Below are 16,326 nucleotides of genomic sequence, written 5' to 3'. Positions count from 1 at the left end.
TAATTATTATCCGATCATGGGTTAACTAAGCTCAAAAGATTCGTCTCGCAAATTACAGACAAACTGTGTAATTATTTATTTTGTTTAGTTACATTTAATACTTCATGCATATGTTCAAAGATTCGATGTGATGGGGAAATCTTGTAAAGTTTTGGAATTTTAGATGCAACTAAACAAGGCCCTAATGCACATATTTGGATTGTCACTTTTCTTAAAAACAAATCTTCGAAAGATTTTATACTGACATAGAAATTCTTTTGCCATCCAATACATTTCATGTTCTTGGGTCACAACTCAAAACATGGAATACATCAAGAACCCACCCGTATAATTCTACTTACAATCGCCGCCGGCGCAAGGTTTCCCGGCAGCGTCTACTCGGCGAACTGCTTGCCCTCGAACGTCTGCGCGAACATCCAGTCCGCCGGCGCGACGCTGTACGCGGTGACCGTCCGGCCCCTCCCGCCGGTGACCTCGAACGACAGCGGCTGGCCGCGGAGGTCGGCGTCGCACTGCCAATTCTGGCCCCAGTTCCGCCCCATCGGGATCCACCCGGTCCTCGACCCCTTCACCTTCACGGCGGCCACCTCGCCGTCGGCCGCCACGTTGGTGATCAGCAACTGCAGGAAGTGCGCGCTGCCGGTAAGCGTGAACCGCATGCCGCCCGCCCTGTCGCAGCTCACCCTGCATCACCAACTGTTCAGTTGCATCATATTCAGAAAAAAAAAAGTAAAAAACAAAAACGAAAGCAGCATTTGTTCATGGTAGCGAATGGCGATCATAGTGGAGTTGCCTTTTTTCTAAAAATAAAAATTGAGCGACTGATTTTCAGAATTGAAAACAGTGTATCAGTAGAGTAGGTGCTAGTGGCGGGATAAGTTAATTTTGTATTCTGAGTCTTGTTTAGATGCGAAAAGTTTTAGGTGTAAAGTACTGTATCACATTCGTTGTATTTGATAATTATTGTCCCGTCATGGGTTAACTAGACTCAAAAGCAGTATTTGTTCATGGTAGCCAATGGCGATCATAGTGGAATTGCCTTTTTAAAAAAATAAAAATTGAGCGACTGATTTTCAGAATTGAAAACAATGTTATCAGTAGAGTAGGTGCTAGTGGCAGGACAACTTAATTTTGTATTCTGAGACAAAAAGGATACTTGCTGTATACTCTTGCAGCAGTTGGAACACACTCATAGCATCTGTCTGAAAACGGGGAGGGTGCTCATAATGGGTCAGATTTGAAAACAAAAAGGGGAGCACTGACTGAAAGCTGATGTTTTCCTCTGTGCTTTCGAGAGTCTGACGCTTCCAACAATCCTACCCATCGGCCAGCATTCCAAAGTGGCATGAGACATCCACTGCATATTCTACGCTCCAATCCTAATCATCCAACATCATTCTGGGCTTTCGCAAAAGGCTGTGCAGCCGCAGGCTTAAAAAATACACACTGAATGCGCTGCTCAAGAATGATAGCGAGCCATGTGCCATGGCTTTGCATATTCCAGGTTCAACCAAGTTGAAGTTTCATAATTTGCCGGGACAGACCAATGAGCAGCGAGCCGTTCAATGATCTCTCGAAATTTGTTTGTTTTCTCCTATTAAGTAGTATTGCTAACACAATTTCGATGCGTGGTTCTTCAGGGTATTTCACTGTAAAAAATGTGAACCTTGGACAAAGAAGAATGGAACAGGGAGCAGATCAAGATCAGGCATGCAAGGTACCTCCGGAACTGCACCGGCACGATGTCTGCCTTGGCCTTGGCGACGCGGAGGAATGCGGCCTCCGACAGCTCGAGGTGCTCCCGGGGGAAGTTGCACCAGCCGCCGGCCTCGTCGGCGGCGCCCATGTTGGCGGGGCAGAAGTCCGTCGCCGTCACCACCACCGTGGGGCTGCCCCGGAGGCACCACCGGATGTGGTTCACGCACCGGAGCTCGTAGCAGCCGCCGCAGGCGCCGCCGCGCCCAAACAGCGCCGCGCTCAGCCCCGCCGTGTAGCGCCCGTACCTGAAGATGTCCAGGTCGCCGTACCCGCAGGCGCCGCCGCCTGCAGAAAACCATGGCATCGGCAGGGTTAACTAAACCGGTGGGAACCGGTCCGGCCCGGTTTCGATTTGGGCCGGTATCAAACCGGTCCAAATTCAAAATTTAAATTTGAATTCAAAAAATGAAAAATTCCTAAAAAATTTCTAAAAATACTTCAAGGTGCGACGAATATAATGGTGTCAAATTTTCTCAAAAATTCGTTTATTTAGTATAGTTTGCGGGGATTTGAAATTAAATCAAAAAAGAAAAAGAAAAAATGGGCCGGCCCATTAAGGCCCACCATATATGGCAACCGGTAAACCGGTCAAACCGGGGAACCACTTTTACACCGTCGGATTTTTTGATTAAAACACCGGTAAACCGGTCAAACCGGCCGGTAAGCCGGTCGGAACCGTTTACACGTGCGATTTTGAATTTGGATTTGAATTCAACCGGTTTCCACCGGTTTCCGGTCAAACCGGTCCGGTAAACCGCTATCGGAGGGCGGCGGTTTGACCGGACCGGTCGGGATTGTAAACCCTGGGCATCGGACATCAGGCACTACAATAAGCAGCTTGTCTTCTTTCCGCAAGCAGTTCTGCAAAGAAAGAAAACAGAAAGCGATGCAAAGAGGGAAATTCTTGAATCCAGCATCTTTTTCCAAAGAAAAGGAGTTCCTGTTTAGAACACTGAATAATTTTCTGAATTTTGTGAGAATTGAGAATTGAAATGTTTGAAGCGAAATGGCTGGATCAAAAGCCAATCTTTCAAGAGCAGTTGCAATGAATGAATTGTCTGGCAATACGCTGTTTCATTTCTATAGTCATGATAGAATTCACTCTAGGCAAGGACCCTCACAGGATAACAGTAAAGAAAACCTTACACTGTACTAGCTGTACTTGTACGTGCTTGCCTCTCATAAATTATAACTTGTCAAAGCACCCATTCAATGTGCCTCAACTACAACTATCTCAAAAGGACAAGGTCACAAATTTTCAAAGCCTGGCCCCGTTTGGTTGCAGTCTAAAAATTTTGAAAAGTCATCTTTCTACATTTGAAGTACTAAATATTGATTAATCATAAAAATAATTACAGAACTGGTCTGTAAATCGCGAGACGAATCTAATGAGACTAATTAATCTGTCGCTAGAGGTTATTTACTGTAGCATTACTGTAGCAATTTAGCATCTAATTATAGCATAATTAGGTTCGTTAGATTCGTCTTGGCATTTACAGATAGCAGTCGCAATGTGTTTTTTATTTCGTCTAGATTTAAGTCTCCATGCAGGTGCCGGGAAAAAAAATTTGGAATTTAGAATTACGCAACCAAACACGGGCCCTATTTAGCGCCGGAATTGTGCTCCACTACCCCTTTTCTTTTGGCTGACAGGGACAGCATTAGTGCTGCAGTACCTTTCACAAATCAAGACACTAAGACAGTGCTGCTGTCATCTGCTAGGAGTAACTCCTGAACATGCTTGGGATGTCCAGTGCCAAGAATCAGTCTGAATCTTTCTGAAGGAAGGGGTGGGAGGAAGTTAAGTTCCACGTTCCATCCCTGAATCTCCCCGTCTGCTACCTCTCCGTATCAGTTTCTCGCCAACTAGCCGGGATCTGCACAGCACTACGCACTATCTCCTCCTTGCCCATCGATTCGTGTTCGCAGACGGCATTCACCTTCTCCATTCTTTTCAGGAAAAAATGGGGAAGCATTCGCCGCCCACTCGCAAAAATGCAGAAAGGCCGGCAGTGGGAGAAGGGTGAGGAAGAACTAACTGACTGACTGACACTGCCGGTTTCCCTGATGATGCTACTACGATTACGGTGGCGAGGAAACGCAAGAGGCGCGTACCGTCGTTGAGCGGGTGCGGCTGGAACTCCTTGACGTAGGTGGCGGTGCCGAGCCTCCAGTCCTCGTAGCCGCCACCGCCGAGCCGTACGCCGCCGCCGAAGCCGGCGCCGGCGAGCAGCAGCAGCAGCAAGAGCAGGGGCAGCGACCCCATCATGCCACCTCCCTCCCTATCCTCCGGCGATCGATCGGCGCCGCTCCTGGACGCCGCGAGACGAGAGCAATGGCGAGAGGGAAGAAGAGACTTTCTTGGAGGTGTTCTTGGACTGTCTGAAGTGAAACGTGCAGTGTGCTTGGCCGGTGGTGGGGGGGTGGGGGGGGGGGGGAGAGACCGGAATGGGGGAGTCAAAGGTGACAGAGCGGGGCACCAGGGGAGAACCGGCGGGTTGTGCAGAAGCGGGGAGGGAGAGGGAAGGCGAGGCTGCTTTTGCCCGGTTCCTTTCTGCACAGGCTTTATTGGGATTTGCAGCAGTGTGGGTCAGGACTCAGGACTATGGAGGGAGCAGCCGCGGAGGCTGCCCTTTGAGGACCTGCCCTGACCCGGGAGAAGACGACGGACTGGACGGGGCGGAGGAGTAGAGGGCTGACCGAGGAGGATGTCTTTGCACCAGCGCCCTCCCTCTCCAAACATGGCATTTCACAGCTCTTCACGCCGCCAACCTCGCTGAACTGCTGCTGATTGACCCAGTTCATCATCAAGCCCTTATTTAGATGCGTAAAAGGGATGGTGTAAAGTAGTATTTTCGTTTGTATTTGATAATTATTGTCCGATCATAAATTAACTAGGCTCAAAAGATTCGTCTCGCAAATTACAGACAAACTGTATAATTAATTATTTTGTTTAGCTATATTTAATATTGCATATATGCGTTCAAAGATTCGATGTGACGTGGAATCTTATAAAATTTTGGAATTTTGAAGTGAACTAAACAAGTGGCAAATCAAGAGATTGCAACGTGTTTCAGACTTGCAGTCCTGCCTGTAGGAAAGGTAGGATCCGTATAATGTGGTCGATATATTGCAATGAGCCTCTTGGGCGGTATATATAGGAGTACAAGGCTTGGAGGGCAAGACACCTCCTCTAGAGATAAGGAAGTCTATCACGGGATTACATTAATACTAAACTATCATATCTGGTGTTACCTAATATACTCTAACATCCCCCGCAGTCGTAGCGGTAGCAATACGAACGGTCAGACTGGAGAACAATGGAGACGTATCTCCCCTGCAGTCGGAACGCCGGTGCGAAAGCTTTTACTGGAGACTCATGTAGATAATAGCCCTTTAGTGTCGTAGTAGCCGAACTCGAGGTGGACGTGGTCGAAGCCGTGGAGGGGGCGCGGGTCGAAGCGTCGTCGAGGTGCTCGAGTACACAAACTCAGCAGCTTCTTGCCGAAGACAGCAGCACGACGGTGCGGCAGATGACGATGGTAGACGGCGCGGTTTGCGACTTAGGTCACGCTCAGGACAGGGGTGGCGACGGCGCATGTTGCAGCAAGTGTCGCGCTCAGATCAGAGGTGGCGACGACGTCTTCCTTCAGGAACATCGGTGGCGATGTCCGCACGAGAACGGCTCGAGGCGCGGAGGTGGATCGAGCGCCTGCTTGACGAAGATCGGCGACGAGTGGCGCCACCGCCTGAAAAGGCGACGACACCGGTAGGGTGGGCTTGATCACGAACGTCGTCGCTGCAGCCTGGAGGGCGCAGCAACAACCTCGTCCGTCGGGAGTGTCAACGATGAACGACGACAGCGACGCGGATCAGAGGGATCCGTGGCGCATCCTAGGAAGGCGCTGCCCCCGGCGGAGATCGATCTCCCGGGGGCGGCGCGACGGCAGCGGAAGCGGCGGCGGCTAGGTCAGGATCTAAAACCTAGGCGTCTGATGTCATGTAGGAAAGGTAGGATCCGTATAATGTGGTCGATATATTGCAATGAGCCTTTTGGGCGGTATATATAGGAGTACAAGGCTTGGAGGGCAAGACACCTCCCCTAGAGATAAGGAAGGCTATCACAGGATTACATCAATCCTAAACTACCATATCTGGAGTTGTCTAATATACTCTAACACTGTCACACTCTGAGTTGCATTCCAATTTGGCACCCTGTTTTTCAGTGGCGACATGTGCGCAAGCAGAGAGAAGAGCGGGAGGGAGGACTCCGTTCCGTTGGAACGAAGAGGTTGGGGGCCGGGCTTTATTAGGTTTTGTTGTGTGTGTGCGCCCCTTGACGTTGGGAGTGATTGCTGGCGTCGTGCCCAGTGCCTGGCTAGCAGCGAGACTGCGGCGAGATACGCCTGCCTGATCCAACGCGATCTCCGCCTGAGCGTATGTAGGAGTACTGTGGCTCGACATGGTCCAGGACTGCCGGCCCGTACGGATGTGCTCGCTCGTACTGATCTGCCGTCGCAGTCGCAGGGCCTTCTTTCCGGGTCATGTGTTCCCAGCATATCTGCATATGCGATTAGAATTCATCGCATTGCGGTTGCGTATCTTCTTCATCCTCCATCTCAACGGCTCTAGCTGCCGCCCTGCTCGCCCGTCACCCACCGCTCACCCACCCGTACCGACCTTCTCCTCGTCCCATTACCGGCCACTGCCCACCGGATTCGGTCCCTCCTAGCAGCAGGCCTCCGGCACCGGCTCGCCTCGGCCATCGGCCAAACTGCTCACCATCGTCACCGGCCTTCTCTTTTAGAACCGATGGCCATTAGAGCTTCAAAAACCCAAAATTCTAAACTCTACCACCTCGACCACCATCCTGGCAGCTGCCACCTAGTCGGCGGCCGCTCCCCCCACCTCCAATCTCTTGCCGGTGACCGCGCCACCTCCAATCTCTTGCCGGTGACCGCTCCACCTCCCACCCCTTGCAAATGCACGCGAGTATCGGCGGCCAGCACTCTCTTTTGTGATAGGAAGTTTTGATTTTATTTGGCTGGTGTTGATTTATTGTGAGAGAAAAATACTACTAACTAGTTAGTACTTGGTGCTGGTTTGGTGTTAGAAAAAAGTACGACTAGCAGATAAGCCAGCCGAATAATTATTGCAAGCGTAAATATGGGTAGGCTCTATGATTGTGTCGTGTGATTGTCAAGGCATCAGAAGAGAGGCCCAGCTGCATCGGGTGCCACTCGGCCCATGATCCCCAAGTCATCGAGATGAGCAAGCAGGCCGGGGGTTTTCCTCTGCGCCCTCCGGCCTTTCCTTCATCGGCGCGCGGCGCGCATAGTGGTGGGCCGACTCCCACCCTTCCCACTTCTAGCACAGAGTAGGCCTACTATGGTTCAAATGTACAGTTGAGCCCTTCGCGAATGTGCTGAAGATGTCAAGATTAGAGATGAGATACAGAGCCCAGTTTATTCTTTATCGAAAAAGATCATTGATGAACATTATGGAATCAGTTTCTTAACCTGTTTTACCCATACTTGTTTTTTCCCCTGTCTGGGTCTTAAGGCTCATTGTGATTTATGTATTGTTAGACTGCTTGCTAATGCAGTAGTTTTCAGCTGACATAATCACGTAATATTATTTTCATCTAATTTTGTTTAACACAAATCTCGCTCCTTTGAATAAACAGATCACTCAATATTTGTCCAATCCACAGTTTCACTTCCAACTTCCAAGTCAACTTCCAGTATGCGAGAACTCATCATGTGTAAGCACTTTGCTCATGGCGTCAAAATGCATGGAAGAAAGGAAAGGAAGCCCGACGAGGCAAAACCACAAGGCCAGCCCACGGACGGGGTCCTGGTCTAGCCGTCTAGGCCTTTGAGCTCACGTGGACCGGGCTAACTCGGGAATGATTACTCGGTCCGTCTGCGTAGAGGCCTCACGAAAAGGCGGTTTTTTCTTTTTTATATTTTAAAAAAAATAAAATTTCAAAAATATATGTCCGTTTTGAAATATTTCAAAAATATACCCCGGTCGCCCTCCCATAGGGCGACAGGCCCAATGTGTAATTTTTTTTTTCAAATTTGCAACGAAGTCCCTGGAGAAAAAAAAACAAGCCCTGTCGCCCGTTGGGGGGGGGGGGCGACAGGGGCCTGTCGCCCGGCCCACGGGCGACCGCCGCTGGGCCCGGCCCACAGTCGCGGCAGGGGGCTTGTCGCCCCCCCCCGCGGGCGACCGGGGTCTCCCCCCTTATAAAAGCCCCAGCCCTCCCCTTCCCTTCTCATTTGAGCCCGAAAATTTCACCAAAAATTCAGAAAAAAAAGAGAGGAGTGAGGAGAAGGAAAGCGGCGAAGCCCTGCCGGATTCAGCACTTGTGATCTGCAGGTTAGTACATTTAATTTAAATATTGTTATATTTAAGTACTACATATTTAAATATGAGTAATTTAATTTAATTAGTGCTATAGTAGATCCATTTAAGTAGGAGTTCAATGATACTTTAGTTTGTAGTTACGTAGTAGTAAATTAGTTTAGAAAATTAGTTCTACGCATTTATTATTACAATTGCAGTGCTATTAGAGACATGTTTATAAATTAATTATGATTTAGAATAGAATTTGGCATATGCAGTATAGAATTCGAGAGTCATCACGTAGTTATGAATACTTATACGTTGTAGTTGAATTTTATACTTAGTTTTTACGGATTATTGAATAAGGTAGTGAAGTAAGGAGTATAACTCGATAAGTATTATGTGATATACAGATATGTCGAGCAAAATGCAGTTTCAAGTATTTTATGGTGAATACAATGTTATGTATGGGCCAAATGGAGTAGATCTTTCTGCCTTTAAGCGCACATCTAGCGGCATAGATAAACCTCTGGAAAGGAGTTTTGGTTCCATATATAAGTGGCTGCAGCGTGGGTTCCATGTTGATCCGTTGACACATGTGATCACTGTCCAGTCTCTTGTTAATTGGGAGGTAGAAAGTGAATTATGGAAATTAATGATGATACACAGCACTGATGACTTGGCAGAAGTACATGCAATCAGCTCTAGAGCGTGGGTGGCCTCTGGCCATTCTTGTTCAAATCCGGGAGAAGACACAAAATGAAATCCAATATTGTGCAGATCAAGGAACTCCGAGTATTCGAAGAGAGACCAATTATGTTGAGCAAGATGAGTCAGAAGAGACAGAGAACCAAAACATGGGACCACAGGGCCTTGCTGATGAGGGAGAGAGGATACATAGCATTGTGGACGAGATGGAGGCAGAAGACCAAACCGCAATAGAGATGGAAGAATATGAGGACTCATCTGATGACGAGCAGTACTCATTGCCAAAAGAGTGAAAGAGCATAGTTTTGGCAGTCATATCGCAGAAGATGTACGAAATCAGGAGTGGGAGTACAGAGGGAATGAGGTAGTGCAAGGTGCAACATATCCAAACATTGAAGCCGTAAAAGATGCTGTGAGACTATGGGCAATCTCATTGAAACTGAGAATTCAGAGTCGTGAAGTCTGGCAGTAAAGAATATGAGGTGAAGTGTGTGAATGCTGGATGTCCATGGCGAGTACATGCATTCAAGGGAAAATGGAAGTCAAACTGGAAATGTTCCATTGTCACAGAGCACACTTGTTTGCTGTCAGAAGTTATTCCCTCGCATCGCAATATATCATGCGACTTTGTTGCAAAGCAAATGTATGGGTTTATTATGGACAACCTAAATTATGAGCCAAAAATGATTATTCGACACATTGAGCAGACTTACCAGTACACCATCAGTTATTTGAAGGCATGGCGGGCTAAACAAAGGGTGTTCGAGATGCGGTTCGGCACATACGAGGCATCATATGATAACCTACCTCGTATGTTATCCCAGGTTGCTGCTAGAAATCCTGAAGCTTTTATGACACATACCTTTTACCAGCCGTGACTAGGGGACAAAGAATTATGCAACGAGCCTTCTTTTGCATAGGTGCTTGTGTTAGAGCATTTCAGTTTTGTCTTCCGGTGATCTGCATTGATGGCACATTTTTGACTGGAAGGTATAAATGTCAGATACTCACCGCAATCGGTGTAGATTGCAACAATCAAATTGTTCCGCTCGCATTTGCATTTGTTGAGAATGAGAACATAGACAGTTGGTATTGGTTCCTTGAACGAGTGAAGAATCATGTTGTTGCTGCACGTCCAGATGTGTGCCTTATTAGTGATAGGCATGCAGGTATCCTGCAATCAATACTGAAATTGCAACGTGGAACTGCGACAACGCCTCCATTATGGCCTGATGTCCAAAACAGGTGGTGCATTAGGCATATAGGTGCAAACTTCTATGAACACTTCAAGAACAAGGATCTTAAGAACCTATTTAAGAGGTTGTGCACCCAAAATAAACAGAAAAAATTCAATGCATTATGGCAGATGCTTGATCAGTTGACTGCAGAGCTAGTGAAGGTAAGGGCATCAAGAGCAGGCACGAGTCAGGCTGCAGAGGCTAGGGATTCAATTGAGAAGCCATTTTCACACTGGATTCGAGGTGCACCTAAGGAGAAATGGTCATTCCTTTATGATACCAACGGAATACGGTATGGTATTCAGACAACGAACCATGCAGAGTGTTTCAATATGGTTATGCGTTCTTGTCGTGCCTTTCCACTTGTGGGAATTGTTGAGTTCATCATGTATGGGTGCATGAAGTATTTCAGAGAGTGTTACACGGCTGCAAGCATAAACATCAGCAACCCCCAAATTCAGTTTTGCAAAAGAGTGACACAATATATGCAAGAGAAGATTGAAAAGGCAAAACTGCACCTGCGTCATATCCACAGGTATAATGGAGCATAGATTTGAGGTTCTATGTATGGATAGAAGTGGTCGTGGTATCCGTAGAGATAGAGTGGTACAGGAGAGTTTGATTACAGTTGATGGCAAAGTATTCTGCTCCTGCATGAAGCCTAAGTTATTGCATATGCCATGCTCCCATCTCATTGCGGCATGTGCAGAGTCTGCGTTACAGCCAGGACTATTTGTTTCACCGTACTTCAGCAAGGAAGCAGCTGTATCCACTGGGGACATGAGGTATACGGGATTGGAATTGTGGGGCCTTTCACTCAGGATAATGAGAATAAGATGTTTATTCCTGATCCAGCCACTAAGAAAGGCAAAGGCCGCCTGTCAGACACGTCGTATTCGGAATGGTATGGACGAGTCGGAAGCAAGCAAGGCACAAAAGCGTTGCAGCCAATGTGGATCATTGAGTCACAACTACAAGAAGTGTCCTCAGAATGCACTTCACGATGCTGCTGACGTCGGTCCTTCCGGAAATCCCAGAGATGGAGCACCTCCTACGTTTAGACGAGCATCGGCGAGAATTGCTCGTGGAAGGCATTCGGTGTCATGATCCACAATTGTATTTCATTATTTGTAATATATAGTAATGAAATATGGCAGGTATGTAATGAAGTATTATTGTATTTATGTGTCCAGTTTGTATGAAATATATATTTACCTATGTGTTCTCATATATTTTTGAATGCAGGTATGGAGATGGACTCCTTGCTAGACCCAGTGATCGACTCGAGCCACAGGTCTTACTTTGCAGCTGTTGAGCACCGAGCCCTAGAGGTGCTACGTTCCTCGTCCACCCGGCGAGGCGATCTCTATACACCACGATTGGTGTGACCGGTATGTAATGAAATATTATTGTTTATCACTTTTGTATTCGCCGGTATTCCTTTGTTTCGACATTTTTTGTTTTTTTGCAGGTTACGTGAGGCCGGCCTACTGACTCTGAGCCGTCTTGTCGAGGTTGGGCCTATTCAGCTCGACCGATCCCTCCTGACGGTGCTCGTTGACAGATGGAGGCCGGAGACACACACGTTCCACCTCCCGTGTGGGGAGATGACTCCTACGCTGCAGGACGTGGCCTACCTCCTCGGCCTCCCTATCGTCGGGGAGGCTGTAGATCCGCGTGTGGTGGCGGCCTCGTGGAAGGATGAGCTGGAGGCCCGTTTTGCCCTGGTTGACCGCGTGGACGAAGCAGGTCCGATCAACCCGCACCCGCGAGCAGCAGGTCCTTCGAAGACCTGGTTCCTACAGTTTAAAGTACGTATTCATTGCATATATAAATTTAATTGTTGCAATTCACATGTTCCATTGCCAGTTGAAACCATTAATCTTAATTGTTTATGCAGCCTGCCTTGTTGGCTGCGGATGCCGACGAGTACAGTGTGACCAGATCGCTGGAGGCGTACCTACTTTGGTTGTTTGGTTACATCATGTTCAACAACACTCATGGCAACTCGGTCGATAGGATTCTCCTTCCGTATGCACGGGAGATTGCGGATTGGGACTGAGGACGTACCGCCCTACAGCTGGGGTGAGGCGGTACTTGCAGCCACTTACCGTGGACTCTGCGATGGGTGCATGAAGACACATGGGAACGCTATCCTGTCAGGGTGCCCACTACTGCTACAGCTTTGGTCGTACGAGAGGCTAGCCGTTGGTCGCCCCTTGGTCAGCCACGAGTCTTACCACGGGGGCATGTACGGCGACGAGGAGGACGAGAGGCCCACTATGGGAACTATCTGGATCTGGCGTCAGGTATGTTCGCAACAAACCTAATTTTGTTATTCATCGTTACATGATGTATTAGCGCAATTTTAATTTTACTTATTCGGAATGCAGAGGTCCTGGGCACATGCGCGGGTTAAACGCGCATATCCTGAGTTTGTTTCGGAGCTCGACATGCTGACGCCCGAGGACGTTGTCTGGGAGCCTTACAGCCCAGAGGCTGTGGCTACCCGTGCACCAGCAGGCCTGTCTTCGCACTGCTCCGCGAATGCGAGCCTGTGGCTTACTTCCGCCGTCCTGGTTTATAACATCGCGGTTGAGGCATATTGCCCCTGGAGAGTCAGGAGACAGTTTGGGCAGCGCCAGGAGTTTCCGGTGCCCACCGCGTTGGAGCGTGTCAGTCGCCAGGACCATAGGTAATTATGAATGAACTTGGCTCATACATTCGTGTCGAATCTAACGATTATTCGTGGTCCACTTTGTAGGTTGTCAAGGAGTGGCTTGCCGTGCTCTGATGATTGGCTCACCAAGATCCAGCCGTGGGTGGACCAATGGGAACAGGCAGACGATCACTTGGTCCATCCAACAGGACCACACACAGATAGCTCCTTTAGGGCTTACCTCACCTGGTACTTACCCCGGACTCGGGCTCGTCTGGTTTTTGTTGACACTCACCCACAGCCACACTAGGCGAGGCCTCATGATGGCTATGCCCGGCACCACGTGGAGGCACTAGCTGGCGCGGTGAGTCTCTTGATCATATTTGCATATATATATATAATCATATTCATAAGATAATTCATGTGTTTGTAACTTTACCGAATTGATGCAGCTTCGCCTTTGCAACATGATGGAGACGGACTGCTCGACTTACCTGACGAGGGTACGTGCCGGATCCCCAATGACCCAGTTTGAGCAGACAGAGGCATAGTCGAGGCAGCGTGATCAGTTGCGTCAGGTAGCGCACAACTTCGGAAGCCGTGTGCAATACGAAGACAGCCACGGGTCGTCTCAGGCCTCGTCGTCGTTTCCGTGTCCGTCGACCATGCACGGGCCGACGTCGTAGTTCTTCCCAAGTGCAGGTAACGTACATATCTCTTTAAAATTACATCAAGTGTTCCTACATATTTACTAATATCACATACAGGATACGATCCAGCTACTGCGTTCGGCCATACTGGAATGTTTAGAGGGACAGCACCAGTTGGCGGACCGTATCCAGGGATGGTACCGGGGCCACAGATAACGGCCTACACAGGTTAATTTATGTTTCGTATTTCGGTTTCTACATGTCATTACGAAATATACGAGCGTACGCTAACATCCACATTTTTTGCGTAGGATTCTACCCCGATGCGGGCGCCGGACCTTCTTCTTCCTCCTTTCGACCAGATAACGAGACATTCACCTTAGACGACTTCGACAGCTTGAGTCCAGAAGAGCCTGCCGCGCAAGGTGACCCCGATGTCTTGGGGTATTCACAGCTAGGAGGAGCACCACTTGGGATCTCTCAGCAGCAGACACCGCAGCCCCTTGCGCGTCCTGAGCGACAGGTGAGGTCTCCGGATGTTCTCACCTACTCCGAGGGACATGTCCGTGCCCAGCAGAGGGCTAAGAGGGTCCGACGCCCTAGGGGTGGTTAGATGTATATGATGTTTATTTGTAATGAGATAGCTGTGGACCGCTTATTTGTATCCGATGTTTATGATTGTGGTAGGTTACTTGTCATTTGTTTTTATAGATATTATTTATGTGAACTTATTATGTTTGTGGGTTCCATAATGCTCGTGAAATAAGGGAAGTTCTTGCGATTTTTTTCCGTGATTTAATGAAGGACAAGTTACGTGCGGTAGGAGTTAGCGGCTGAGATCTTGCCGACGATGATGACGAATACACGCTCGAATAGCTCAAAATAGGTCCCTGCAAAAATAAAAGTCCGAGAAAAAAAAGGGGGGGCCTGTCGCCCCCCCAACGGGCGACAGGGCCCTGTCGCCCGAGGGGTGGGCGACAGGCCCTTGTCACCCGTTGGGGGGGGGGGGGCGACAGGTCCCCCCCCTTTTTTTCTCCAGGGACTTCGTTGCAAATTTGAAAAAAAAATTACACATTGGGCCTGTCACCCTATGGGAGGGCGACTGGGGTATATTTTTGAAATATTTGAAAACAGACATATATTTTTGAAATTTTAATTTTTAAAAAATATAAAAATGAAAAAAGTTCCACGAAAAGCCGCCCCCTCCAGCCTAGACGTTACTATGAACGTAGTAAGGCCTGCGTTATATCCAGGCCCCGTTTAGATCCACCAACCCCCCCACCCCCTCCCCCACACAAAAACATCACTTTCTATCACATCTCCATCACATCGAAACATTAAATATAGCAAATGACTCATGCATGAAGTACTAAATGTAGATAAATAAAAAACTAATTGCACAATTTTGATGTACGTTGCGAGACGAATCTTTTGAGCCTAGTTAGGTCATGGTAGGACAATATCTACCACAAACAAACGAAAAGTGTTATAGTGTGCTATAATGTTTTTTCCCTGGCACTACAGTGAATTTCAAGGCAACTAAACACAGCCCCAATCAAGGAGTGGCGTAGCAAGAATTTTTGCTTGGGGTATATCCGAACCAAAATTTTCATATGGAAATCGGTAAAATTCATTTAGCAATCGTAAATGGTAAAATTTAACAACAACTAGCTAACAAATTAGATTGCAATGAAGAAAGAGTTAAGATTAGAGATTTGAGGAAAACATGCACAGATGGCAGAGCTGCTCACCACTTCACCAGCAGGCAGGGGGTGAAGCCAGTGTTAGATATAGATGTACAAAAAGCACGAGACCCGACAGCCCGGCACGAGGCATGATTTTTTAGCCCGGTCCAAACACGATATGGCCTAGTATTCATCGTGCCCGGGCCGGCCCGGCCCGATACTTCGTGCCCTGCTTGGGCCGTCACTATGGCACGATGGCTGTCCGGCCCGGCACAGATTTTAAAGGCATTTTTTTCTTTTTTATATTTTAAAAAATTCAAAATTTTAAAAATATATGTCCGTTTTGAAAAATTTCAAAAATATATCCCGGTCGTCCTATGGGGGGCGACAGGCCGTAAATGTAATTTTTTTCTTCAAATTTGCAACGAGCTCCCTGGCCGAAAAAAAATGAAGGGGGGCCTGTCGCCCCCCAAAGGGCGACAGGGGGCGCCCCTCGGGCGACCGGAGGGCCCCGCCCACAGGCGCGACAGGGGGGCCTAGCGCCCCCCGCGGGTGACAGGGGGGGCCTGTCGCCCCCCTCGGGCGACCGGGGATTGCTTCCCTATATAATCATTCTACCCTATTCCCTCCTCATTTGAGCCCAAAAATTCCACCAAAAATCCAGAAAAAAGAGGGGTGAGGAGAAGGGAAGCGGCGAAGCCCTGCCGGATTCCGCACTTGTGATCTGCAGGTTAGTACATTTAGTTTATGTATTTTCCATTGGTATTGTAGAGTAATTTTATTTAATTAGTGCTATAGTAGAACCATTTAAGTAGGAGTTTAATAATACTTTAGTTTTTCGTTACGTAGTAGTAAATTAGTTTAGAAAATTAGTACTACGCATTTATTATTACAATTGCAGTACTATTAGAGACGTGTTTATAAATTAATTATGATTTAGAATAGAATTTGGCATATGCAGTATAGAATTTGAGTGTCATCATATAGTTATGAATACTTATATGTTGTAGTTGAATTCCATACTTAGTTTTTACGGATTATTGAATAAGGTAGTGAAGTAAAGAGTATAACTCGATAAGTATTCTGTGATATACAGATATGTCGAGCAAGATGCAGTTTCAAGTATTTTATGGTGACTACAATATTTTGTATGAGCCAAATGGAGTAGACCTTTCTGCCTTTAAGTGCACGTCTAGCGCCATAGATAAACCTCTGGAAAGGAGTTTTGGTTCCATATGTAAGTGGCTGCAGCGTGGGTTTCGTGTTGATCCGTTGAC

General features: G+C 47.7%; 1 protein-coding gene across 1 annotated transcript; it reads right to left on the bottom strand.

Moving 5' to 3' along the window:
- Positions 1-228: 228 nt before the first annotated feature.
- LOC120668414 (expansin-A16) lies at positions 229-4,442 on the bottom strand. The gene is made up of 3 exons (XM_039948113.1): positions 3,874-4,442; positions 1,722-2,043; positions 229-684 (listed from the first exon to the last, which is right to left on the bottom strand). Exons 1-3 carry the CDS (start codon positions 4,025-4,027, stop codon positions 375-377), a joined length of 786 nt encoding a protein of 261 aa, XP_039804047.1. The 5' UTR covers positions 4,028-4,442; the 3' UTR covers positions 229-374.
- Positions 4,443-16,326: the final 11,884 nt, after the last annotated feature.

The sequence above is a fragment of the Panicum virgatum genome, chromosome 4N, assembly GCF_016808335.1.
Source record: "Panicum virgatum strain AP13 chromosome 4N, P.virgatum_v5, whole genome shotgun sequence".
Classification (NCBI taxonomy): domain Eukaryota; kingdom Viridiplantae; phylum Streptophyta; class Magnoliopsida; order Poales; family Poaceae; genus Panicum; species Panicum virgatum.
Note: the sequence above shows the minus strand (reverse complement) of the source record. Positions and strands in the feature narration are given on the sequence as shown.

Excerpts from the sequence above, each read along its gene's own strand:
- LOC120668414 (XM_039948113.1), bottom strand. The coding sequence starts at position 4,027 with ATGATGGGGTCGCTGCCCCTGCTCTTGCTGCTGCTGCTGCTCGCCGGC. Across the intron at positions 2,044-3,873 it reads GCCGCACCCGCTCAACGACG|GCGGCGGCGCCTGCGGGTAC; the intron begins GTACGCGCCTCT and ends GGTTTTCTGCAG. Across the intron at positions 685-1,721 it reads GTGCCGGTGCAGTTCCGGAG|GGTGAGCTGCGACAGGGCGG; the intron begins GTACCTTGCATG and ends TTGGTGATGCAG.